The sequence below is a fragment of the Schistocerca nitens genome, chromosome 1 (assembly GCF_023898315.1).
Source record: "Schistocerca nitens isolate TAMUIC-IGC-003100 chromosome 1, iqSchNite1.1, whole genome shotgun sequence".
NCBI classification, from domain to species: domain Eukaryota; kingdom Metazoa; phylum Arthropoda; class Insecta; order Orthoptera; family Acrididae; genus Schistocerca; species Schistocerca nitens.
The window spans coordinates 960,127,231-960,154,037 of record NC_064614.1 but is presented as its reverse complement, the minus strand read 5'-3'; the positions used below and the strand labels follow the sequence as shown (position 1 = coordinate 960,154,037).

Here is a 26,807-nt window from a genome sequence, read left to right as displayed (position 1 = left end):
GATTCACGACCAGTGACTGTAGATGGAGGTTCTATTACTAACAGTGCATAATATTTTAATATTTCTACATATGTCTAATTTTGATGCAGATTCATTCTGAACCTTGACTCATACTATGTTTAGGATTTGCTTGTCAGAATATTGTGATCTGTGTTTGCCAGATCAGTGATTTATATGCTGTTCTGTGTATTAGAAAGTTACCCTTGAATGAAATTATGTTTAATTTCTGTTGTAGAGTAAGAGAGTACTTGGTGGACATGACTTGCATGTGTGTTAGTGCATGCGTACATGTTTTCAGGAAGAGATAAAAATTATAATATATTGTTTACTCGTCCTCACTCAGAACCAGTAGTTTTCATTTAACTGTTTAAATTACACTAATAACACACTTTTAAACAATGTTTTATTTAACAGACAGAACTCATCTTTAAGATGATGTGATCTGTCTGTTCCTTACCTCTGCTTTGTTTTTGAAGTATGCCATGTGTATAATAATATGAATTAGGTAACTTGTCAGGTAAATAAAAAATGCTAAGTATTTCAAGATGGAATCCACAAGTATCTCCTAATTAATGAGAAAATGTCCAAGTTATACAGAAGATCCTACAGTTGTAAGTAGAAATTGATGTATGTTGTAATAGTGTGAGAAAGAATGTCCTGTCATTATATCATTGGAAACCTGTTCTTCAGAAGTATAGTCTGATAAAATTCACTGAGTGTGTAATGCACAAAATTTTAAATGTAGGATAAATAACAAATGTTCTTGTTGGAATGCAAATAATGGTAGGAGTAAAGATAACATCTCACTGAGTGGTCTAGTGCTGAATCAACTGTAGTCACATGAATAAGATTGAGAATGTTTCTAGCATTCAGATGAATCTACATCTACATGATTACTCTACTATTCACAATAAAGTGCCTGGCAGAGGGTTCAATGAACCATCTTCAAGCTGTCTCTCTACCGTTCCACTCTTGAACGGTGCATGGGAAAAACGAGCACTTAAATTTCTCTGTGCGAGCCCTGATTCCTCTTACTTTATCGTTATGATCATTTTCCCCCATGTAGTTGGGTGTCAGCAGAATGTTTTTGTAATTGGAGGAGAAAACTGGTGATTGAAATTTCGTGAGAAGATCCCACTGCAATGAAACATGCCTTTGTTTTAATAATTGCCACTCCAATTCACATATCATGTCTGTGGCACTACCTCCCATATTTTGTGATAATACAAAACAAGCTGCCCTTCTTTGTACTTTTTTGATGTCATCTGTCAGTCCCACTTGAAGCAGATCCCACATCTGACAGCAATACTCCAGAATAGGGTGGACAAGTGTGGTTTTAGTAGTCTCTTCAGTAGACCTGGTGCACCTTCTAAGTGTTTTGCTAATGAATCGCAGTCTTTGGTTTGCTCTACCCACAACATTGTCTATGTGATCGTTCCAAGTTAGGTTATTTGTAATTATAATCCCTAAGTACTTACTTATCGCATAATTGAAATTTTTCGCATAATTGAAACTTTTTGCACTGTACAGATATCATATCTAAATCATTTTGCAATTTGCTTTGGTCATCTGATGACTTTACAAGAAGGTAAATGACAGCATCATCTGCAATCAATCGAAGATGGCTAATCAGATTATCTCCTATGTCATTAATATAGATCAGGAACAATAGAGGGCGTATAACATTACCTTCGGGAATGCTGAATATTACTTCTGTTTTACTTGATGACATTCTGTCTATTACTATGAACTGTGACCTTTGTGACAGGAAACCACAAATCCTGAGGTGATATTCCATAGGCACGCAATTTGCTTTGAAGACACTTGTGAGGGATGATGTCAAAAGCCTTCTGGAAATTTAAAAATATGGAATCAATTTGCCATCCCCTGTCAATGGCACTCATTACTTCATGAGTATAAAGAACTAGTTGTGTTTCACAAGTACAGTATTTTCTGAATCCATGCTAACTATGTGTCAATAAATTTTCTTCTTCATAATGTTCAAATGCAGTATATGTTCCAAAACCGTACTGAAAATCGATGTTAGTGATATGGGCATGTAGTTCAGCGAATTACTCCTACTTCCCTTTTTGGTTATTGGTGTGACTTGAGCTGGTATATAACTGCTAAATACGGAGCTATTATATCAGCTTACTCTGAAAAGAGTCCAACTGGTATACAATCTGGACTAGAGGCCTTGCCTTTATTAAGTGATTTAAGCTGCTATTCTGTCTCTGTCATAGGAATAATCCTTGCAATATATTCCTCAATCCTGTAATTCTTCTTTCTCAATCTCAATTAGCTCCTGTCCTACTCCCACCTCCACCCCTGCCTTGCAATTGTAAGTTCCCTCATTGTGCACTCACGTCCTACTCTCCACAGTCTCCTCCTTCCTGTTTTCTGCCTCCTCATCCTTATTAACTCCTTATGCCTGTGCCCAGAATGAGCTTACCAATGCCACATTCCTATACTGTGCACTTACTACATCTCATAACCAGCCATCTGCCAACCTTTCCCAAACCTCCCACCTGCTTTCTGCCTCCTTTCCCCATTATCACCTCTTATCCAAGTTTAACTGTTGTCCCATTCCAGTGTATTGAGGTTTTGATGTTTTACGTTATAGGTGTGTGTGTGTGTGTGTGTGTGTGTGTGTGTGTGTGTGTGTGTTTCTATAGCTCTGAAGTAGGATTCATCCAAAAGATAGTAATGTCCTCAGTCTTGTTTATGTAAATATCAATGATCCAATTCCCTACACATAGATATTAGTCAAGGAATCATATACTGGGCCACCAGTAGCAACACAAATTGTACAGCAAGATGATAAAGGCCACATGACTTGCCTCACTATTAACAAGCTGTTAAGGATCCATAACACAAGAAGTCAGTACATTTCAAACACTGGATCAGTACTTTAGAACTGTTAAGATTAAAATTTTGTACACAGTTCCCTTAACAGAAGTGCTGTAGTTTCCTAGAATCTCCCACCAAATTTAAATCTTTCATTTACTTTCTTTGCTACTGTTTTTAAGTGTTTGTGTATATATCTTATTGCTTTGTGGTATTACACCTTAGCACTTAAACAATGTGACAAATTCTAGAAGCTTACCACTAACTCTGAATGCATGCATAATTGGGTTTTTTTCTTCGATTTTCATTAATTCATAACAGATCGACTATGCCATTTCATGTTAAATGTTAACAAGCATTATGGCAGTATTTGTTTATTGCATGCTCTGTTGTGCACACTTTGCATTATTGATGTAATAATGATTAATACAGACAAAATATACAAAATTTTTGGGTGGACTGAATATTTTTTCTTAACGGAAAGCAAGTTCTCTTTTACTTATTTTTAAATGTAAACGATTTTTCCTGCAGTTTTAAATGGTAGTTTTGAATACTGTTAAAGAGTTGGAGCTGGTGTTTGTGAACCAATTGCATGAAACTATTTTATTCATCAGATCTTTCCTTAATATAAATTTACAGTTTTCTAGTGATGGCTTTTTACTCTGTTTCTTTGTCTAATTACCATGTATTTCTTTTTTATGATTAGATATCAGGACTCACTCTGTCTGTGGATGAAGAAAATCTGGCCACACTGTATCTTGCAACAATTCAAGCTCTGTCGGTAAGTTACCAGCAATTCATCAGTCAATTGAATGTTCTCAGTGGCTTTTGTAGTTTGTATACAAGTTATGGAAGATTTGTCACTGAAACTAAGTAAGTATGGCAGTGAAAAAATTAATCTGTACTTGATATTTTTATCCAAAAATATTATCTGATCCTGTAACACATTAGAAATAACTGAAGCGAGGTAAAAAATAATTGGAAAATAAGACTCTCTTCATACAGTCACAAATTTGAATTTGTTAATTGCTGATGTAGTTCAGTATTTCACATTACCATATTTTAGTGGATTTAGAATCTTTATTCTGTATAATAGATGAACAGATATGCAGTTAGAAGGATGGTACTGTATAGAATGCCTTTGCTTTAGATTGACACTACAAACAGATAATGTGTATCACTATTTTGAAAACTGGTTGTATTCCAGTATACTTTAAATAAATATTAGACCTTATAATATCATTTCACTGGAAAAACTTAAATGCATATTGCATGTCACATCATGTAGTTATGTGGTTCATGTATATAGAGAGCATACTTGAACCTCTACTTCAAAAGTATTGCTTTACTTGAAACTTTATGGATACAATCCACCTGTAAGATTAAATTATAGTTTCCTCTTTTTCATCATTTGTGTCTATAAAAATATTGCACTGCTGTTATATATTTTTTACAGTTTTTCGAAACTGTACTGTCAGTTTTAAGTTTGTCACATTGTGTCCATGAACATTACCATTATTAACACATAGAAAATATTGAAAGCACTTTCTTTAAAGAGTGAGAAATAATACAGAGGCATGAGAAAACTATCCTCAAAAATATAAAGCAAGAAGTTTATTGGTGACACAAACCTTAATGAAGACCTTCATGATTTTAAGAAAAGTATACATATTAAGATATTTGTGCCTATCATTAATCAATTAAAGAACAGCTCATAGAAAGTAATGTAGCTACCTCATATGGTGGTATTCATTGATTTTAAAAAGGAGTTACATCAAATGAACATAAAATGTCTTTGGCATAACTGAGGTTATATCTATATCTGAAAGACATTGAAGACATCAAATGATATCCATATTATCGTGATGAACAAATGATCACAAATGAAGATGTGCATTGGTGTAGCAGCATCTTAACCACACTTTCAAAATATGTCACTAAAATTCTTCACATGTTTGGAAACTTTTCATTTGTGCCAAATGGAGTTAAATTGCTAGAAAGAGTACATCACTTCTCTTCTCTCCTCCTCCTCCTCCTCCTCCTCTCCTCTTCTCTACACTCCAGTGATCGACCTGTCTCTCAGTCTTCATCTAGGTTTCTTGCCAGCTATTGTCATTTCATGAGCCTGTCTCAGTATCCTACTAAACCTATTCTTTTAACACTCACATACCATCTTGATCTCATATTTTCAGTGGTCTTTTGTGTGGGATTCTCTTTCGCTATTTCTGTCACCTTCTTATTCCGTACTCTCTCCACTCTAGTAAGCCCTACTCTACTTCTCTGAACTTTCATCTCACAAGCGTGCATCCTGCACATGTGCCATTTTTCGTTTCCAACATTTATCATGCTTGTGTGAGCACTGGAACACAATGTGCTCAGTATAATACTCGCTTAGTTTTTGGAGGTACACTCTTGCTCCTGACTAGGCTTCTTACAGTATCCAAAACTCCATGGGCTTGCCTTCCCCTTTCACTAATTTTCTGACAAAAAGCTACTTAGTCTGGATGTCAGTCACGTGCACAACAGGATAAGGAAATAGAACTAAACAGATTCCAAGTCCAGCAGAGAACAATTGAATATAATTTAATAGAGAAGACAGGAGTAGAAATTCAAATTCATTTTATAAATTTCTTGTTTTGTATTAGGTCTTCTTTATGGAAGCAAAAATAGGGACTAAAAAGTGCAAAAACCATCTTAAGGGAGCAGAAATGAAATTTCTTATATGAATCCCTAGATGTACAGTGTGGAATGGAGAACAGATGAGCTTAAATTTTACAGCATCGGGAAAAAAGGAGACAGAAGAAGTTGAAAAGTTTATAACACTGATAAGGAAAAATAATAAAAATAACAAAAGGAGATTAATGATTAATGTTTCAGTGGAGTTGTGGAAGAAGAAAAAGAAAGGGACAGAAAGATGATTGGAGTATAATGTTTTGTCAACATCAGTGCAATTAGAGATGAAGCACTAGTTCAACTAGACATGGATGGAGCAAGAAATCGGCCATTGCCTTATGAAGGAAACCATCAGAGCATTTATCTAAAGTGTTATAGGATTTTTTTTTTAAAACTTACGATGTCTGGAGAGCATTACTACTATTTTGAATTGTAAAACTGAATGGGAAAACACCACAGCCAAGCTCAGTTTTGTCAGGGCACAATTGAGACAGTTTTAATTAGTAATACTCTACTGTACTCATTTGCTGTGAGTTACTAAGTGCCTTGAAAAAACTTCTAATGTGGTCAGGAAACATGATCCCTGATGTGTGAAGTGTACCGTTGTAATACAATGAGCTTGTTTTTTTTATTGCTTTTCACTGAACTCCTTTATCAGACACACTTTTATGTCAATAAATACATTCATATCGATCATAAATGTTAATTCAGTTCTGCTTTATGTGTTCCCACTTTTTTGTTTTCAAGGCTGGTGTAAAAGAATAGATAAGCATTTAAAAATATAATGGAAAATGTGGTAAACTCACTGAGGAACTTAACTGATATCATATACATTAAATTCAACTGTCTCCTTAATTTCACCATGATCCATTGAATATTACCTTGAGAATTTGTCCTTTTTAATTATGTTAAGATATTCTGCAGTAAATCTTAATTTCCCCACATCTGGACTGCTATTTTTCTCAAAATAGTACTGCTTAAACACCTTCTAGCATCCTCACAATACATGAGATATAACTAAAAACAGATACATTGACAAAATTGGATAAAATGTCCAAAATATTGCATTGGTGGTCATACTATGTGTGGGATTAGGACGAGTGGCTTTGTTCGTACTTCTATCACAGAACACAGAAAATAATCATCACTCCCCATACAGCAAACTGTCCTTCCAAACAGACATGTAGTGGAAGATGCCCTCTGTTTCATTGTCATCCTACTCTCTTTAGGTTCTGTGGTAATTATTTGACCAAAATGCAAACTTTGTTTGCAGTTAATATGGCTTTACTTATTGAAAATCATGAAGCAGAAGAAAATTCTGATTGCATCCTTAATACACCCTACAATTTAGAAATAATTTTTTCATCTGAATATGATGATCCTGGTAAATCTAAAAATCTGAATAAATGTTCAGGATCAAACATTTAAAAGGCCAAGAATTAAGAATAATTATAAAAGTAAAGACATACCACAAATAGAGTCTAGTAAATTGCAGAGCCTAAATCTAAATAAGAATGTGAATATCTAGTGCCATGAACATGTACTTATGGAAAATAATGTATCAGTAATAAGGTTCAGCATATTTTCTGGCAGAAACTCAAATAATGTATTACTGAACTCCAGAGGCAAAAAATATGCACCCAACAGAATCATATTGCCAGTTATTTCAAAACCTAAAACTTTTAACAGTTCTCTATCTCTAAACATCTATGAAATTGCACTCTTTTTACATAGTAAATCATAATTATTCAAGGAAAATAATTTTGATCCCTTTTAGTGTGACTAGTTGGTTCAGGACAGAACTAAAGAAGCCTCGGACAAGCGCCGTCATGGTTGGGGACGACGTTTGAACCCTATGCCCGCCCACAATGCTAACGACACTGCTAGCCAACTGGAAAATTATTTAAATCCAAATAGAGGTGTTTTGCAGGATATGCTTCCTGCAACCACCCTAGAAGGAAAACAAAGACAGAGGATGAGATGGTCAGATGAAGTTAATCGACACCTCATGTTCTGTTATTACCAAGCAAGAAACCTAGGAACCAACACAACTGGATACAGATCACAAGTATACACAACATTTATTATCGGATACCCAGAATTAAAATTTTTAACAGAACAACGACTAGCTGATCAAATCCATGTAATAATCAAAAATAACAGGATACCCCAGTCAGAATTAGAAAACATCAAACAACAAGTACAACAAATACTGGAACAAAATAATGTGCAATCAGAAGAAGAAGAAAATACAGTAATGGACTCAAACATCCCAGAGCAAACAAACAAAGAACAACATGCATCAATTAAACAATCAGAGGAAAACGAAATCTTAAGAGAGGCACCAGAACAAGCACAAATAGAACTCGAAGTAACACACTTGTTACATATAGAAGAAAAATTTCAGCTGACATATATAGAATACAAAGACACAAATACAGACATTAGACCATTCTTGCATAGACCGCCAAATAACCCACAAGTCGATACAACAATAAAAACTATCAACACAATCATACACAACAAAATAAATGAAAACACAACTATGGAAGAGTTACAACTACTGGTTTATATAGGAGCACTCACTACACTAAATATACACACTAGGCAGAGATCAGAACCAACCAACACACAGAAGAAACCCACAAAACCAGCATGGCAACACAGGCTGCAGATCAGAATACAAAAACTGAGAAAAGACATCGGACAGCTAACACAATTTATAAGAAATGAAATATCAGACAAAAAACGAAAAAGGTTAGGTAAAATCTCACAACAAGAAGCGATAGAGCAATTAGATGAAAAGAAGCAGAAATTACAAGCATTGTCCAAACGACTTAGAAATTTTACCAGACAATAGATAACACACACATTAAAATAGACAATCCACCAAACATAACAGACATGGAACACTTCTGGAGCAACATATGGTCAAACCCGGTACAACATAATAGGCATGCAAGGTGGACACAAGCAGAAACAGATACATACAAGATGATACCACAAATGCCTGAAGTGATAATTTTGCAACATGAAGTCACCCAAGCAATTAATTCTACTCACAATTGGAAAGCCCCTGGAAAAGATAAAATAGCAAATTTCTGGCTAAAGAAGTTCACCTCAACACATTCACATCTAACTAAATTATTTAACATATAACAGAGGGAAACATTCCACGTGGAAAAAATATATCTAAAAAGAAAGATGATGAGACTTACCAAACAAAAGCGCTGGCAGGTCGATAGACACACAAACAAACACAAATATACACACAAAATTCAAGCTTTCGCAACAAACTGTTGCCTCATCAGGAAAGAGGGAAGGAGAGGGAAAGACGAAAGGATGTGGGTTTTAAGGGAGAGGGTAAGGAGTCATTCCAATCCCGGGAGCGGAAAGACTTACCTTAGGGGGGAAAAAAGGACAGGTATACACTCGCACACACACACATATCCATCCACACATACAGACACAAGCAGCCCAAACTTTAAATATGTCTGCTTGTGTCTGTATGTGTGGATGGATATGTGTGTGTGTGCGAGTGTATACCTGTCCTTTTTTCCCCCCTAAGGTAAGTCTTTCCGCTCCCGGGATTGGAATGACTCCTTACCCTCTCCCTTAAAACCCACATCCTTTCGTCTTTCCCTCTCCTTCCCTCTTTCCTGATGAGGCAACAGTTTGTTGCGAAAGCTTGAATTTTGTGTGTATATTTGTGTTTGTTTGTGTGTCTATCGACCTGCCAGCGCTTTTGTTTGGTAAGTCTCATCATCTTTCTTTTTAGATATATTTTTTCCACGTGGAATGTTTCCCTCTGTTATATTCATATCATTAATTTGAACTCAACAATGACGTTTGTTATTGTCACTGTTACATTTCGAAGTCTTTTCTGTCGTCTTATTTCCTCCTTCTGTTAGCCCAAACTTTAAATATGTCTGCTTGTGTCTGTATGTGTGGATGGATATGTGTGTGTGTGCGAGTGTATACCTGTCCTTTTTTCCCCCCTAAGGTAAGTCTTTCCGCTCCCGGGATTGGAATGACTCCTTACCCTCTCCCTTAAAACCCACATCCTTTCGTCTTTCCCTCTCCTTCCCTCTTTCCTGATGAGGCAACAGTTTGTTGCGAAAGCTTGAATTTTGTGTGTATATTTGTGTTTGTTTGTGTGTCTATCGACCTGCCAGCGCTTTTGTTTGGTAAGTCTCATCATCTTTCTTTTTAGATATAAATTATTTAACAGTTACATTGCAGACCCATACACGTTCCCTGATACACTTACACATGGAATAACTTATCTGAAACCTAAAGATCAAGCAGACACAGCAAACCCAGCTAAATATCGCCCCATAACATGCCTACCAACAATATACAAAATATTAACTTCAGTCATTACACAGAAATTAATGACACATACAACACAGAACAAAATTATAAATGAAGAACAAAAAGGCTGTTGCAAAGGAGCACGAGGATGTAAAGAGCAATTGATAATAGATGCAGAGGTGACATATCAAGCTAAAACTAAACAAAGGTCACTACACTATGCATACATTGATTACCAAAAGGCTTTTGATAGTGTACCCCACTCATGGTTACTACAAATATTGGAAATATACAAAGTAGATCCTAAATTGATACAGTTCCTAAACATAGTAATGAAAAATTGGAAAACCACACTTAATATCCAAACAAATTCAAATAATATCACATCACAGCCAATACAGATTTAGTGTGGAATATACCAAGGAGACTCATTAAATCCTTTCTGGTTCTGCCTTGCTCTGAACCCATATCCAACATGCTAAATAATACAAATTATGGATACAATATTACTGGAACATACCCACACAAAATCACACATTTGCTATGTATGGATGATCTAAAACTACTGGCAGCAACAAATCAACAACTCAACCAATTACTAAAGATAGCAGAAGTATTCACCAATGATATAAATATGGCTTTTGGAACAGACAAATGTAAGAAAATTAGCATAGTCAAGGGAAAACACACTAAACAGGAAGATTACATATTGGATAACCACAGCGACTGCATAGAAGCGATGGAAAAAACAGATGCCTATAAAGATCTAGGATACAGACAAAAAATAGGAATAGATAATACAAATATTAAAGAAGAACTAAAAGAAAAATATAGACAAAGACTAACAAAAATACTGAAAACAGAATTGACAGCAAGAAACAAGACAAAAGCTATAAATACTTATGCTATACCAATATTGACCTACTCATTTGGAGTAGTGAAATGGAGTAACACAGACCTAGAAGCACTCAATACACTTACACGATCACAATGCCACAAATATAGAATACATCACATACATTCAGCAACTGAAAGATTCACATTAAGCAGAAAGGAAGGAGGAAGAGGATTTATCGACATAAAAAACCTACATTATGGACAGGTAGACAATTTAAGAAAATTCTTTCTAGAACAAGCAGAAACTAGCAAAATACACAAAGTAATCACTCATTTTAGCCAGCACGGTAGCTCAGAGTGTTCGGTCAGAGGGTTAGCAGCCCTCTGTAATAAAAAAACTGAGCTAATCGATCAACAATGAACTTAAACAGATGTCTTATGACATCCGCCACGAGCAGATGCAAAGATGGAAAGAAAAAAAAAAAAGAAAAAAAAATATATATATATATATATATATATATATATATATATATATATATATATATATATAAAAAGAAAGATGATGAGACTTACCAAACAAAAGCGCTGGCAGGTCGATAGACACACAAAAAAACACAAATATACACACAAAATTCTAGCTTCCGCAACCAACGGTTGCTTCATCAGGAAAGAGGGAAGGAGAGGGAAAGATGAAAGGATGTGGGTTTTAAGGGAGAGGGTAGGGAGTCATTCCAATCCCGGGAGCGGAAAGACTTACCTTAGGGGGAAAAAAGGACAGGTATACACTCGCACACACACACATATCCATCCACACATACAGACACAAGCAGACATATTTAAAGGCAAAGAGTTTGGGCAGAGATGTCAGTCGAGGTGGAAGAGTAGAGGCAAAGAAGTTGTTGAGAGACAGGTGAGGTATGAGTGGCGGCAACTTGAAATTAGCGGAGATTGAGGCCTGGCAGATAACGAGAAGAGAGGATATACTGAAGGGCAAGTTCCCATCTCCGGAGTTCGGATTGGTTGGTGTTGGTGGGAAGTATCCAGATAACCCGGACGGTGTAACACTGTGCCAAGATGTGCTGGCTGTGCACCAAGGCATGTTTAGCCACAGGGTGATCCTCATTACCAACAAACACTGTCTGCCTGTGTCCATTCATGCGAATGGACAGTTTGTTGCTGGTCATTCCCACATAGAATGCATCACAGTGTAGGCAGGTCAGTTGGTAAATCACGTGGGTGCTTTCACACGTGGCTCTGCCTTTGATCGTGTACACCTTCCGGGTTACAGGACTGGAGTAGGTGGTGGTGGGAGGGTGCATGGGACAGGTTTTGCACCGGGGGCGGTTACAAGGATAGGAGCCAGAGGGTAGGGAAGGTGGTTTGGGGATTTCATAGGGATGAACTAACAGGTTACGAAGGTTAGGTGGACGGCGGAAAGACACTCTTGGCGGAGTGGGGAGGATTTCATGAAGGATGGATCTCATTTCGCACATCGTTTTCTACCTACACTATTTCACCACAGGATCAACATAACCCAGCTCCAACCAACCCCTTTTCGCCTCTTTTCACACCAGATCTCCATTTGCTTTCTACTTCACCTTTATCTCTCCCCACATATTTTTATATTCATTTTCATTTCAGCCTCACGTTACACTTTCGACCTTCTAGTACCATGTCACCCGCACAACACCCCCACAACGACCCCATTAAGTTTTATTTACATTCCCTCCGCAGACATGCCTTCGCCCTAGCCAGATTACGCTCCCATATTCTATTTTCTCAGGCTTGTCTGACATTTGGCATTACCCCCAAAGGCCTCACACTTAAAGTTCCCATCTCTGGCTGCAACCCTTCCTTCCATTAGTCCCTATACCAGTTCCAAACTGAACAATCCATTGCCCTCACCCACCTAATCCTTCACCTACACATCAACTCAGCCAATGAACACACCCGTCAACTCCTATCCTTAATAAAAGTCCTTAATCTTTCCTCTTCCACATCCACACCGGCTGTTCAGAGCATCCTCCTACAGGCCAACCGTAAATTAGAACAGCATGCCACCCTCCACCTCAAAAAACTATCCAATCTCCTGGTTTCCCACCTCCGGAAAGGCAACTCACTCACCCTTCACAACCTTTCCAGCAAACCTCAACCACCTCTCATTGCACACAAACCCAGTCTCTCCCATCTACTCAATCTCCCACTTCCAGCTCCACTCCCTCCAAAACCTCAAAATTCCTTTCAACACAATCTGGAACCACAACACCCTAATTCAGTAGTTAACCTTTCCTCCAAACCTCTCTCCCAATCCGAAACCTCTGTCCTATCCAAAGGCCTCACCTTCAGCCCCACTCCCAGATTCAACCAAACAGCCCTCGTCAAAGATTTACTGTCCTACACCCGTACTCTCTGCTGGAAATATCACTTTGCCACGAAGAAAAATGATCCTAATACTACTCCTAATGATCCAACTCCCCAAGACACCATCCAAATTGAACCCTGCCTGGAACAGTTCCATCCTCCGTCACAGCGGGACCCACCTCCTCTTCCTCAAAATCACCCTCTCCAAACCTTCCAGGAATTTCTGACTTCCAGCCTTGCATCTCAATCCTTCTTAAAAAACCTTAATCCTACACCCAACATCACCACTGCTGAAGCCCAGGCTATCCGTGATCTGAAGGCTGACCGATACATCGTCATTCTTCCGGCGGACAAGGGTTCCACGACCGTGGTACTTGATCGTCGGGAGTATGTGGCTGAGGGACTGCGTCAGCTTTCAGACAACACCACATACAAAGTTTGCCAAGGTAACCCCATTCCCGATGTCCAGGCGGAGCTTCAAGGAATCCTCAGAACCTTAGGCCCCCTGCAAAACCTTTCACCTGACTCCATCAACCTCCTGACCCCACCGACACCCCGCACCCCAACCTTCTACCTTCTTCCCAAAATCCACAAACCAAATCATCCCGGCCACCCCATTGTAGCTGGTTACCAAGCCCCCACAGAACGTATCTCTGCCTACGTAGATCAACACCTTCAACCCATTACATGCAGTCTCCCATCCTTCATCAAAGACACCAACCACTTCCTTGAACGCCTGGAATCCTTACCCAATCTGTTACCCCCGGAAACCATCCTTGTAACCATTGATGCCACTTCCTTATACACAAATATTCCGCACGTCCAGGGCCTTGCTGCGATGGAGCATTTCCTTTCACGCCGATCACCTGCCACCCTACCTAAAACCTCTTTCCTCATTACCTTAGCCAGCTTCATCCTGACCCACAACTTCTTCACTTTTGAAGGCCAGACATACCAACAATTAAAGGGAACAGCCATGGGTACCAGGATGGCCCCCTCGTACGCCAACCTATTCATGGGTCGCTTAGAGGAAGCCTTGGTTACCCAGGTCTGCCAACCCAAAGTTTGGTACAGATTTATTGATGACATCTTCATGATCTGGACTCACAGTGAAGAAGAACTCCAGAATTTCCTCTCCAACCTCAACTCCTTTGGTTCCATCAGATTCACCTGGTCCTACTCCAAATCCCATGCCACTTTCCTTGACGTTGACCTCCACCTGTCCAATGGCCAACTTCACATGTCCGTCCACATCAAACCCACCAACAAGCAACAGTACCTCCATTATGACAGCTGCCACCCATTCCACATCAAACGGTCCCTTCCCTACAGCCTAGGTCTTCGTGGCAAACGAATCTGCTCCAGTCCGGAATCCCTGAAACATTACACCAACAACCTGACAACAGCTTTCGCATCCCGCAACTACCCTCCCGGCCTGGTACAGAAGCAAATAACCAGAGCCACTTCCTCATCCCCTCAAACCCAGAATCCCCTGCAGAAGAACCACAAAAGTGCCCCACTTGTGACAGGATACTTTCCGGGACTGGACCAGACTCTGAATGTGGCTCTCCAGCAGGGATACGACTTCCTCAAATCCTGCCCCGAAATGAGATCCATCCTTCATGAAATCCTCCCCACTCCGCCAAGAGTGTCTTTCCGCCGTCCACCTAACCTTCGTAACCTGTTAGTTCATCCCTATGAAATCCCCAAACCACCTTCCCTACCCTCTGGCTCCTATCCTTGTAACCGCCCCCGGTGCAAAATCTGTCCCATGCACCCTCCCACCACCACCTACTCCAGTCCTGTAACCCGGAAGGTGTACACGATCAAAGGCAGAGCCACGTGTGAAATCACCCACGTGATTTACCAACTGACCTGCCTACACTGTGATGCATTCTATGTGGGAATGACCAGCAACAAACTGTCCATTCGCATGAATGGACACAGGCAGACAGTGTTTGTTGGTAATGAGGATCACCCTGTGGCTAAACATGCCTTGGTGCACAGCCAGCACATCTTGGCACAGTGTTACACCGTCCGGGTTATCTGGATACTTCCCACCAACACCAACCAATCCGAACTCTGGAGATGGGAACTTGCCCTTCAGTATATCCTCTCTTCTCGTTATCCGCCAGGCCTCAATCTCCGCTAATTTCAAGTTGCCGCCACTCATACCTCACCTGTCTCTCAACAACTTCTTTGCCTCTACTCTTCCACCTCGACTGACATCTCTGCCCAAACTCTTTGTCTTTAAATATGTCTGCTTGTGTCTGTATGTGTGGATGGATATGTGTGTGTGTGCGAGTGTATACCTGTCCTTTTTTCCCCCTAAGGTAAGTCTTTCCGCTCCCGGGATTGGAATGACTCCCTACCCTCTCCCATAAAACCCACATCCTTTCATCTTTCCCTCTCCTTCCCTCTTTCCTGACGAAGCAACCGTTGGTTGCGAAAGCTAGAATTTTGTGTGTATATTTGTGTTTTTTTGTGTGTCTATCGACCTGCCAGCGCTTTTGTTTGGTAAGTCTCATCATCTTTCTTTTTTTATATATATATATATATATATATATATATATATATATATATATATATATATATATATATATAATGAACTGTGTGACATGAAACTTCCCAGAGGATTAAAACTGTGTGCCGTACAGAGACTCAAACTTGGGACCTTTGCTCTACTTACTGAGCTACCCAAACATGACTCACGGCCTGTCCTCACAGCTTTACTCCCATCAGTACCTCATCTCCTATCTTCTAGCACAGAGCACTTGCCTGCAAAAAGCAAAGGTCCCAAGTTTGAATCTCGGTCCGACACACAGTTTTAATCCTCCAGGAAGTTTCATATCAGCGCACACACTGCTGCAGAGTGAAAATTAATTCTGGAACTTTGTTACATATTTTTGATGTGTCTCCTTTCATCCACATCAATGTTTTAATAAATGTATGTCATGAGACAAATAACCAATTCATCTTAATGCACTTCATCAGGAACATAAACATGGCAATTTCCTTGCAGTGAAGAAGCTCAAAATCAATAGGTACACTTGTGACTGGATAGACACTGTAGGGAGCTATGCAAGGAACTACAATGGATTCACATTTTTGGAGATGGTTGAAGAAATGCTGGATCTAGATTTACTTTCTTTTCTCCAACTTTCATTTTCCTCAATAAGAATGAATGAGGAAAGACAACCACTTATAGATAATTCATGCATGGTACACTGAAACACTTAGCAGCATGAAGACTTTCAAGCATTTGAGCTACCGTTCTTCCTGTAATTTATCAACATTTTATCCCCACACACAGTCTCATAAATATTCAAATGCACCCACCCATAGTTGTGTTGATACTGATTGTTTATGAAAGATTGCTGAGGTTGACAAAAATGAGGGAAGAGGAAATGAGTATAGCAGCTTTGCAGTAGGCTGCATTTGTACTGTGATCTCAACAGCTGAATAGTTGTCATGCCCACATAGAATGCTGTACAATAATTTGAGCACAGCTGGTATGTAACACAGCTGCTTTCACCTGTGACACTACTTCTTATAGTATAGGAGATGGCTTTGACTGTTTTGCAGTGGTAGATGGTGGGTGTAAAGGACAGATCTTGCTCCATGGTCATCCAAAATAGCCATAAGGGTGCTGGGAGTGAGCAGGTTGGTAAAAGGATGGAATAGGATATGGTAAGGTGTGGGTGAACAACAGGAGAGTACTGCAGATGAGAAGAGAGTAGTATTTTAGGTGGATAACCTACATCTCAGGGCAAGATGAAAGATTCCTGACCATTACTTACCTTCAGAAGGCGAATTTGTAGTACTGCCGGTAGTTACATGTGAACGTACATGGAATTATACTAGCTTTTGGACATATTGGTTTCTTCCCCATGGAGAAAAGAGGGGTATGCTGGGGATGTTGTCAGAGATGAGGAGGACACAGCAAACAGTACAGATGGTTGAAGAGGAAGAGAAATGAAATTAATAGTGCAGTTTAGGACTAGGAGGAAAAGGAGATTTTTTTTGGGTAGTGATGGGGGTGGGGAGACTAATCAGAGAGAGGGTGGGCAAATGAGGAGAGTGGAGGTGAAGAAGTAAAAAGCAGTAAAGAAAATAATTAGAGAAGATACAATAAAAACAAAAAAGAGAGTGGGATGCTTTGTATGTTAACATAGTTTGTCCATCAGAGTGTCAGCATTTGATGATTTTGGAGGTCAAGCAGGTGTGTATGTGTGTTTGCGTTTTACACATCTCCTCCAGAAACAATGGATCAATTTCAACAACATGATACACAAAGCACTCCTTGTCTGTAAAGAGGTACTGCAGGAGTAAGACTCACCTACCCCTCTGAGGAGAAAGGGGGGGGGGTGACATAGTAGGTGGATAGGAGTAGGGGGGGTGACATAGTAGGTGGGTAGGAGAAAGGGAAGGAGGAGATGGACAGAGAAAGGGAGAGGAGGAGGTGGGCAGAATGAGGGGGGAAGAATAGATGGACAGAAAGGGGGAGTAGGAGGAGATGGTCAGAGATAGGGGGGGAGGAGGAGATGGACAGTGATAGAGGGAAGAGGAGATGGAAACAGACAGATATCTGAAAAAATTTCAACCAGACTCAATACATGGTTTACTTTAGAGGAAAAGAATACTATGCATGGGGTCCCAAGCTGGGAAGGAGGTGATATGTAAAAATAACAGAAAGTGGACAATATTAGTGTCAAATCCACAGTTTCTGATTTTGCTAGGCTGATTGGTGACAGCCTCAATGACATTTCACCACTGCAAGCGAGAGTAGAAATGGTTAGAGTGTAGCATGTATAAATAATAAAAAAGAATTGAAGTTAGTGTCAAATCTCCAAATTTTGAGGATCAATAGGCTGATTGATGACAGTTCTGATAACATTTTGGCCCCTAGTGATGTGATAGGGGTAGTGGTGGTGTGAGTGGATGATACAGAAATAATAGGAAACAGCAAATATTAGTGTCAGATCCATAGTATTCAGGGTTGCTAGGTTGGTTGATAAGAGGTTTGATGATAACTGATCCATAGGGGCAAGTCTAGGGATGGATACTTGTGTTAAATTAGTAGTACATGAATCTGTTAAAGCTTTTACTTTATAATTTCGTATACACTATTTGCAATTTTGAAAAAATGCAAATAACTTAAAGTTTATGTTACAAATCTTTTCTTATCTAAGATAACACTGAGATAAATAAGAAACCAGAACACATGTATGTATGTGTGTGGAGGAGGGGGGCAGGGGGGGGGGGGGGGAGCGCGTGCACGTGCACGTGCGCACTGGTGCGCTCTTGCCACCTTTTACAGCAGTCCTTACTTTGTAAGTGCCACTGACGACTACCTATCCCCCCTCTCTTGTTTCTGATTATCTTTTCAGTATCTCGTTTCCCCATACATATTACCCTCTACCATTTGCCACACCCTTTTAAACCCCACCACAATATCAGTGCGGATGCAGGTTTGTGTGAGATTGTGTGTGTGGTAATCAGTAGCTTAAAAGCTTGTATCTGTACAATCATACATAACAGATCAATTATTCTCTCCAGTCTCAGTTTATGTTATTGCAATAATTAATTCTATTTTCCTTCAACTTCATGTTTAAAAGTTTGTTTCTATGTATCTGCCACCCCTAGGTCTTTGTTGGCTATGCATAAATGACCAAATAGTGGTGTGGGCACATACTAATGAAAAAAAAAGTCTTCAAAAGCAAAAGTAATTAAAGCAAAGATGGTCTACGTCATTACAAACGGGAATATTGTTTAGTAGCATTGCCCACAAATATCACTGCAGTTCTTTTGTAGCAGTATTAGAATTGATAGATATTTTACTGAAGAGATCTATTGTATACAGTGATAATTAATGCTCAGCCTTAGTGCAGTGACTCATATGTTAACTGGAACTTGTGTCAGATAGGTGCTAACTGCTTAGAGAAATATTGTCATAATACTTTCCTCCCCAAATGTCAGTATTTGTCCATTGGTATATTCTACCACTTTTGTTTTTGAGTTATATTTGTAAAATTGGAATATTATGCAATGTGACAGAAAATTTTACTAATGTTGAAAATTAAATCGTTACTGTAAGCTAGTTAATTAATGTACCCTGTCTTTCACTTTCTAGCAATAATTCTGATAAAAATTTAAATGTGAAATTAAGCAACCACCACAATAGATTATATAAAGACAATAAAAATGAACTTGGAATTTCATGTTGTTGCAGTATGGAACATTACACATTCTCCAGGAAATGAGACTGGCTGGTCATTCAGACATACAATCCATAGTAATCTGTGGAGGACTGAGTCGCAACAGGCTGTTTGTGCAGACACAAGCGGATGTAGCGGGCTTGCCAGTATTGCTTCCCAAGGAACCTGAGTCAGTGATGTTAGGTGCTGCTATTCTGGGGGCATGTGCTGCAGGAGTGTATCCAGAAATTACAACAGCTGCTAAAGCAATGAGTGGACCAGCAGAAGTACTGAAACCAAGAGATTTAGAGCACAGGTATGTTTCAATGGGAAAAATGCTAAAACTATAACAACAAGGTAATAACTTTGCAGTTCATATGTCATCATCATCATCATCATCATCATCAGTTTTCTGCTGTATTAGCAGGTCCTTTGTCTCTCCATTTTCTGCCATCCATTGCGTCCTTCTTAAGGCTGCTGTATGTTGTACCATCGATCACGTCATCCAGTATCTGAAATCTCTTCCTTTCTTGCTTCCTTTTCCCTTCTACATAACCTTCTAAAACTGTTTTTATCAGTCCATCATTCTTTCCTAAAATATGCCCAATCCAATTCCTTTTTCTTCTTTTAATTACTTCTAGTAACTGTATTTTCTCTCCCACTCTTCTCAGTACCTCTTCATTTTTTACTCTGTCCATCCAACTCATTCTTTCCATCCTCTGCCATGTCCACATCTCAGTAGCCTCCAGCCTTTCTCTGTCTTTCTTCCTCAAAGTCCACATTTCAGTGCCATACAGAAGAACACTCCATGCAAGACATTTTTTGAGTCTCTTCCTGAGTTCTCTGTTGAGAGGGCTGCAGAAAATTCTCCTTTTCTTATAATATGCCTCTTTTGCAATTGCTTTCCTTGTTTTAATTTCTGTGTTGCGCTTCTATTCAGTGTCTATCCTGCTTCCAAGATACTTAAAATTTTGAACCTGTTCTAATATTTCTCCATTCAGTATAATTTTTATTTCTTTATTTCCTCCTAGTGCAAATACTTTTGTTTTCTTTGTGTTTATTTTCATTCCATAATTTTTTCGGTTAGCTTAAATGGTGTCCACCAAATTCCGTAATTCTTTTTCCCCTGTAGCTAGAAGGATCAGGCCTCAAACACCCTACTCTTCTTCCTCCAGTTTCTATCCTTTTTCATCTAATGAGCATTGGTCAATCATATTTTCCAAGTAGAGGTTGAAAAGGGTAGGTGATAGACAGCATCCTTGTCTTACTCCTTTTCCCAGTCCAATCCAGTTTGTACTTTCTCTTCTCACTTTAACTGAGGGTTTTTGATTAAGATATAAGGAGTTTACAAGTCTTCTGCTTTTCCAGTCCACTCTCTTTTCCCTCATTATAGTCGCCAGCTTGTCCCAAACCATATTGTCAAATGCCTTTTCTAGATCGATGAAGCACATAAATAGGTCTTTTACTTTTTCAATAAACCTTTCTCCCAAGATTCGTAGGAGACCTATTGCATCTCTGGTGCCTGTATTCTGTCTAAATCCAAACTGCTCCTCGCCAATATTCTCCTCCATTACTTTTTCAAGTCTCTTATTAATTATTCTTAACATCACTTTGGCTGCATGTGAAATGAGGCTGACTGTCCTGTGCTCATTGCATGTTTTTTTCGGCAATGGAATCATTACTGTTGTCAGAAAGTCCTCATTACATTCACCACTGTGATATTTTTTTCTCACATAACCTCAATATTTCTCTTATTCCATCTTGGTTCAAGCATTTTAATATTTCTCCTGGTATCGTATCTGTACCTACCGCTTTGCCATTTTTCATTGCAGCTATGGCATATGTAGCATGTATTAAAAAATTTAGTGTCCACCATATGTATTTAGAAGTACTGTGTTTTCTAAACAGTATTCACATACTTCACTTATAATACTGTGGATGGCATCCAACACTAATACAATGCCTTTATTTTCATAACTGGAGTTTTGATAAATGTTGTTAAATGCTTTCCTTTAACTCCTACAGATATCGATACATTTACTAATAAGGAAAGTTACCTTGATTGGAAAGTCATCATAAGAAATTTTAGATGTGTATCAGAATAGTGCGGTGGGTTCACTATTGCATATGTCAAGTGTTAATAACTTGACTGAAGATGTTGATAGTGAACTCATATTCTATAGATGCTATGTGAAGAACAATGTATAAAAACATAATGAGATCTTGAGAAAATTTCAATATGATAAAAGAACTCGAATTGATGCTCTATATGTTAATAAGTGTAATGCTGCACATTTCATTCTGTACCTCTTGATGCATACAATAAAGGTCCTTCATAACCGTCAAACTGTACTTCGTACTCCCACAATTTATATTTTACTTGTGCCTCGCTGTTGGCACTGATCCTAAATATTGCATATGAAAGTATACATCTGTCATAGCAACAGACCTCACACTGGAATCTTCTGCTGTTCTGGTCCATACGATCATTTGCTACAAATTTGGTAGTGTTTCAACTGTGCATTTCATCATGTAGTGTCCATACCAGGCAATTTTATTCTCTTCATAAGATTTTGTGAATCCCTGTTCTGTTTTTATCAGTCATACTTCACAGCATTGTCTGAAAAGGTAATATATCTGATAAGCAGCACACTGTTTTAAATACATGTCATTTTTCCCCTTACAAGATAGTATCATTGTTGTTTCGCTCACTATTGTTTGATGATATACTCCTTCGCATTTTTGAATAAAACTCCAACATTATAACCTGCCCCCTTATTATGAACCAAAAGCAGCAGCAAATGCCATATAGTCTTTGTATATGTGTCAATCTGTACGCAAAAGTACTGCCTTGCAATGAGATGATAATTGCATGAGATCTTATGTGCAAGTCTATACCTCAGGCTAATCAGACTGTTCCAATCAGCGGCTTTGTTGTTGTTCAGATGGATTCCCATATGAAAAGATTATTCTGACAATTACACTAGTCCTTGAGGGCAAACACAGTCTTTTCATAAATATATATTAGTCCATACAGTTTTTTAATACCTTGAAATAAACAGATACAGAATATTGTATCTGGTGCAGTGTAAAACAGTAAAGTTACTTGACTACATCACACAGCAAACCTAAAGTTAGTGGATCACTGGTATTGTGCTGTGTACAGAACAATTCCGTGCTCTTTCAGCCATGTTTGACTAGCAATGAGTTCCGTAGTCCCTCAGACCTTAAGATGGATTGTGGTTATTGGAAAGCACATTTCACATAGCAGTTCGAGTTGTTATTTTACAATGCCAAAACCTCTCTCTCTCTCTCTCTCTATCTATCTCTCTCTCTCTCTCTCTCTCTCTCTCTCTCTCTCTCTCTCTCAGCAGTGGTGGTGCTAGGTTGCATCAATGAAGACAGATTTTTATGTAACATGTACTATCTACATCTACATTTACACTCTGCAATCTGCTAGTGGAGGGTAGTTGAACCATGATCATTTCCCCCCCTCATGTGTGCATGTGGGATGTGTTGGAAGACCAACTGTATAAAGAGCCTCTCTTATTTTCCTGTCATGGTTATTTTTCAAGATATGTGTGGGAGGAAGTAATATGTTGCCTGATTCTTTGTGGAATGTACATACTAAGAATTTTAACAGTTAATGTCCCAGGGAGGCACATGCCTCCCTTGTAGCATTTGCGACTGGAATTTGATCACCCTTTTGATTGTAATCTTCCACTTACTGAATCAATGTGATGCAACTTGCCCCTCTTTTCCCCTACCTGGTGCCGATCCTCCAACTGATGATGATCAAAACTCAAGGAATAAATTGAGTATGTAATAAGACTCTTCTTTTGTGAATTAATTCCATTTCCTTAAGTTTCTTCATATGAATCTTAGCCTTGCATTTCTTTTCCTGCAACGAGTTTTATATGGTCATTCCACTTTAGGTCACTGTAGATGGATACTCCTAGATACAGTTTCCAGTGATTTGTCGCAAGTAGTGTGATCAAATAGTAATGAATTTCTCAGTCTGTTTATGTGCAATAATGTTCCATTTATTTACATTGATGGTCAACTGCCAGTCCCCATACAAAATGTCAGTTGCCTGCAAGTCTTACTGCATTTCACTACAGTTTTCTAGCACTTCTGACATTATCCACCAAATCGTTCAAATGTACAGTGAACAGTAAAGGCCCTGTAACAGTCCCTTGTGACTACTCCAAAAGTTACTGTTACTTCTTGTGTTACTGTCCCTTTAAGAATTATATTTTTAATTTTATCTGCTACGGAATGTTGAAACATGGCGCATCCTAACTCATATATTACTCACTAGACAACAGCACAGAACAGTATGAATGCCGTGAAGGAATCAAATAACACTGCATCGACCTGTGTGTCAGATCTATGACCCTCTAGATTTACTACAGCTGCTATACCACCTTTCCACAAGTTTTGTGAACAAGAAGAGGAATGGCTTGCGTGGTTGAAACAGTTTGAAGCACACATACTTGCTCACAACATACCAGGCACTGTGAAACTTCCCTATATATAATCCACATTATGAAGTGCAGTGTTCCGATTAACTCAGAAGTTATCTCCTAACGCCACTCCAAGTGAACTTTCTTATGAACAGGTTGTAGGTTCACTCACTAACTATTACGACCAACAAGTGATTATTTAATTGTAAAAAAATGGCCAGAACAAACTTATCTTGAGTGGGTAACAGATTTGCTAGGTATGACAAGGAAAAGCAAATTCAAACATGCTTGTGGGGCTTTATATTCAGGTGTTATGTTGTATGATGGGATTATGTACAATGTACCTGATGTCAAACTCGAAGAACAGATTTTGCAACAGTGTGATCCATCATTTCAGCAGGTAATGCAAATACTATATCAGTACAGTTCAAGTGCCCTGCAACCGATAAATTTGAACAGCCAGCTATTTGTTGGGTTGAGTCACTTGTTTGCAACTGGCCCATTCAGTGGCACCTTGCGCTCACCACACCGAGTAAATAATGCTTCATGTTGCATAAGCAGTTCGCCAAACAGGTAGCTACACAGGCAAACAGAATTAAGTCTTGCCCTGTTGTTCATGGCAGAAACGCCAAGACTGCCCCACCCCACAAGCTCAGTGTTACGCTTGTGGTAGGAAAGAACATGTACAATCTGTATGTTTGCAATGGAACAAACATAAGAATTTGGCCCACTCACAAACATCTAGTCACAAGGTCCATGTCATTAATGCAGTATATAAAAAGTCTGCAACAGGCATTCACAAAACTAGCAAGCATGCAGTTTCTTCAGTGACACGCCTGTCCAAAAAACTTTCTGCTCATCTGTTTCTTTGAGGGAAACGTATGAAATTTCAGTTGCGTGGATGCCTCTGTCACATTGCTAAATCATCACACATATGAACTGTTAGGCCTGTCTAAAACTAGCATGAAACTGATGGCCTATAAAGGACAAGACATTCCCATTCTTGGAAAATGTACATTGCCTGCCATGTATGACTCGCATATGTGAACAGTGGCTTTTACAATGCTACAATCATTTAATTGTGAGAATATATTCTTTTGATTTGTTTGGCTTTAAGATTCAGGACAATGTGTTGTTCGTGTCTGCATTCCATGCAAAAGAAGTGTTGTTAGCTTGCTAAAAGAATTCCTGGAACTCTTTTCTGAAGGTTTAGGCAAGGCTAAAAATTTCAAAAAGTGATTTGCACGATGCGTATTTTCAAATACCACTCGATGAAGAATCTCAAAAAGTGTGTGTAGTAAATACTCATTTTGATTTGTTTAAATATTTGCGTTTGCCTTTTGGCAGTGCTTCACACCCACCATTTTCCGGTGGTATTTGGAACAGCTAACTGCACAAGCGCAAAACTGTTTAAATTACTTGTAAGGTATTGACATAGCAAATAATACACCTGAAGAACACATTTCAAATTTATGTGCTTTGTTTCGTGTGTTATCTGATGCAGGACTAAAGTGTGATGTGGACATGTGAGAGTTTCTTAAACCTGAATTGCAGTATCTTGGTCATGTCATAAACAGTCAGGGTGTACATTCTCTTCAGTTGAATTTGTTAGACATTTGAGATTTTCCAGTTCCTCACAATGTCACAGAATTGCAGTCAGCCTTAGGGAAAATGAACTATTATCATAAGTTCATTCTGAATGCTGCACAAATAGCGGCTCCATTGCATTGCTTGCATCAAAAGAATGACCCCTTTGTTTGGACAGATGAGTGCCAAGTATCTTTTCAAAACATTAAAGATCCATTGCTCAGTGATCGATGCTTAGTTCACTTTGATCCTTACAAACAGTTGTATTGCAAGTTGATGCTTCCTCTTACAGAATCGATGCAGTGCTTTCACACAGAATTTGTGATAAAGACAGGGCTATTGCTTTTGCATCAAGAGTGTTGTCCAAAGCTCAGTGTAGCTATTCACAAATTGAGAAAGAGGCTTTGGCTATTGTTTATGGTGTCACCAAATTCTGCAACTATTTGTATGGCAGAAAATTCTACTTAGTAATGGATCACAAGCCTTAACAGCACTTATTCCATCCAATAAAACCGGTTTCTGTACGAACAGCCCAAAATTTGCAAAGCTAGGTTTTGTTATTGTCTCAGTACCAGTAAGCGATTATGTACTGTCCAACGGCTCAACATGGTAATGCGGCTGCACTTTCATGTCTTCCGATTGGCCCTGATACAGACTCTGATGCTTCTGTTGCATCTTGTTGTCACATCAATGCTCAGGATTCTGAATTGCTTCAATCTTTTCCGATGATCTGTAGGAAAATTGCACAAGCTACAGAAGCTGATTGAGATTTGAACATTTTGCTAACATACATTCACACATTTTGGCGTTGTTCCTTGCATAGCCTCAAGAACTCTGTAGTGTGCCAATACTTTGCACATCGGAATAGCCTCACTGTAAAGAAAGGTGTGATTCTTGTTCAAAATGACAGTGGACAGTCACATTTGTTGATCCCTAAAGCTTTGCAAAATGAAGTGTTGCAGTTACTTCACCAAGGACCCTGGGGGATTGTTCGTACAAAACAATTAGTGCTTCAGCACTGTACGAGGCAGGGTATGGACACCCAAATGGAACAGATGATGTAACAATGTCATGCATGTGTGGAAAATCAGTCTGCTCTGCCACAAAAATTCTCTGCTTGGCCTAAGTCGCAGGCACCATGGCAACATATGCACATAGACTTTCCAGGACCTTTATGGAACACTTGTTTGTTGATTGTGGTTGACTCGTATAGCAAGTTTACATTTGCTGTGCCAATGAACACGACAATGTCACATAGCACAATTCAGGTATTGTCCTCTATTTTTTCCTCGAATAATAGTGTAAGGCAACGGACCTCACTTCATGTCAAATGAATTTGAAACATTTTGTGAATGCAATGGCATACAGCGTGAAACTAATGCACTGTTCCATCCACAGTCAAATGGCAAAGTGGAACGCTTTGTCAGAACCTTCAAGTAGCAGATAGCCAACTTCACTCCGCACATACCAGAGATCAAGCATTGCAACTGTTTCTCGCCTCATATGTTTACATCCACAAGATCGC

General features: G+C 38.9%; 1 protein-coding gene across 1 annotated transcript in view; it reads left to right on the top strand.

The window, feature by feature from the left end:
* The window catches only part of LOC126194808 (FGGY carbohydrate kinase domain-containing protein), a 134,565-nt gene that overhangs the window by 96,743 nt on the left and 11,015 nt on the right, over positions 1-26,807 (top strand). The window contains exons 8-9 of the mRNA XM_049933125.1: positions 3,554-3,628; positions 19,265-19,545. Coding sequence (XP_049789082.1) covers positions 3,554-3,628; positions 19,265-19,545 — 356 coding nt within the window. The remainder of the gene's footprint in view (positions 1-3,553; positions 3,629-19,264; positions 19,546-26,807) is intronic.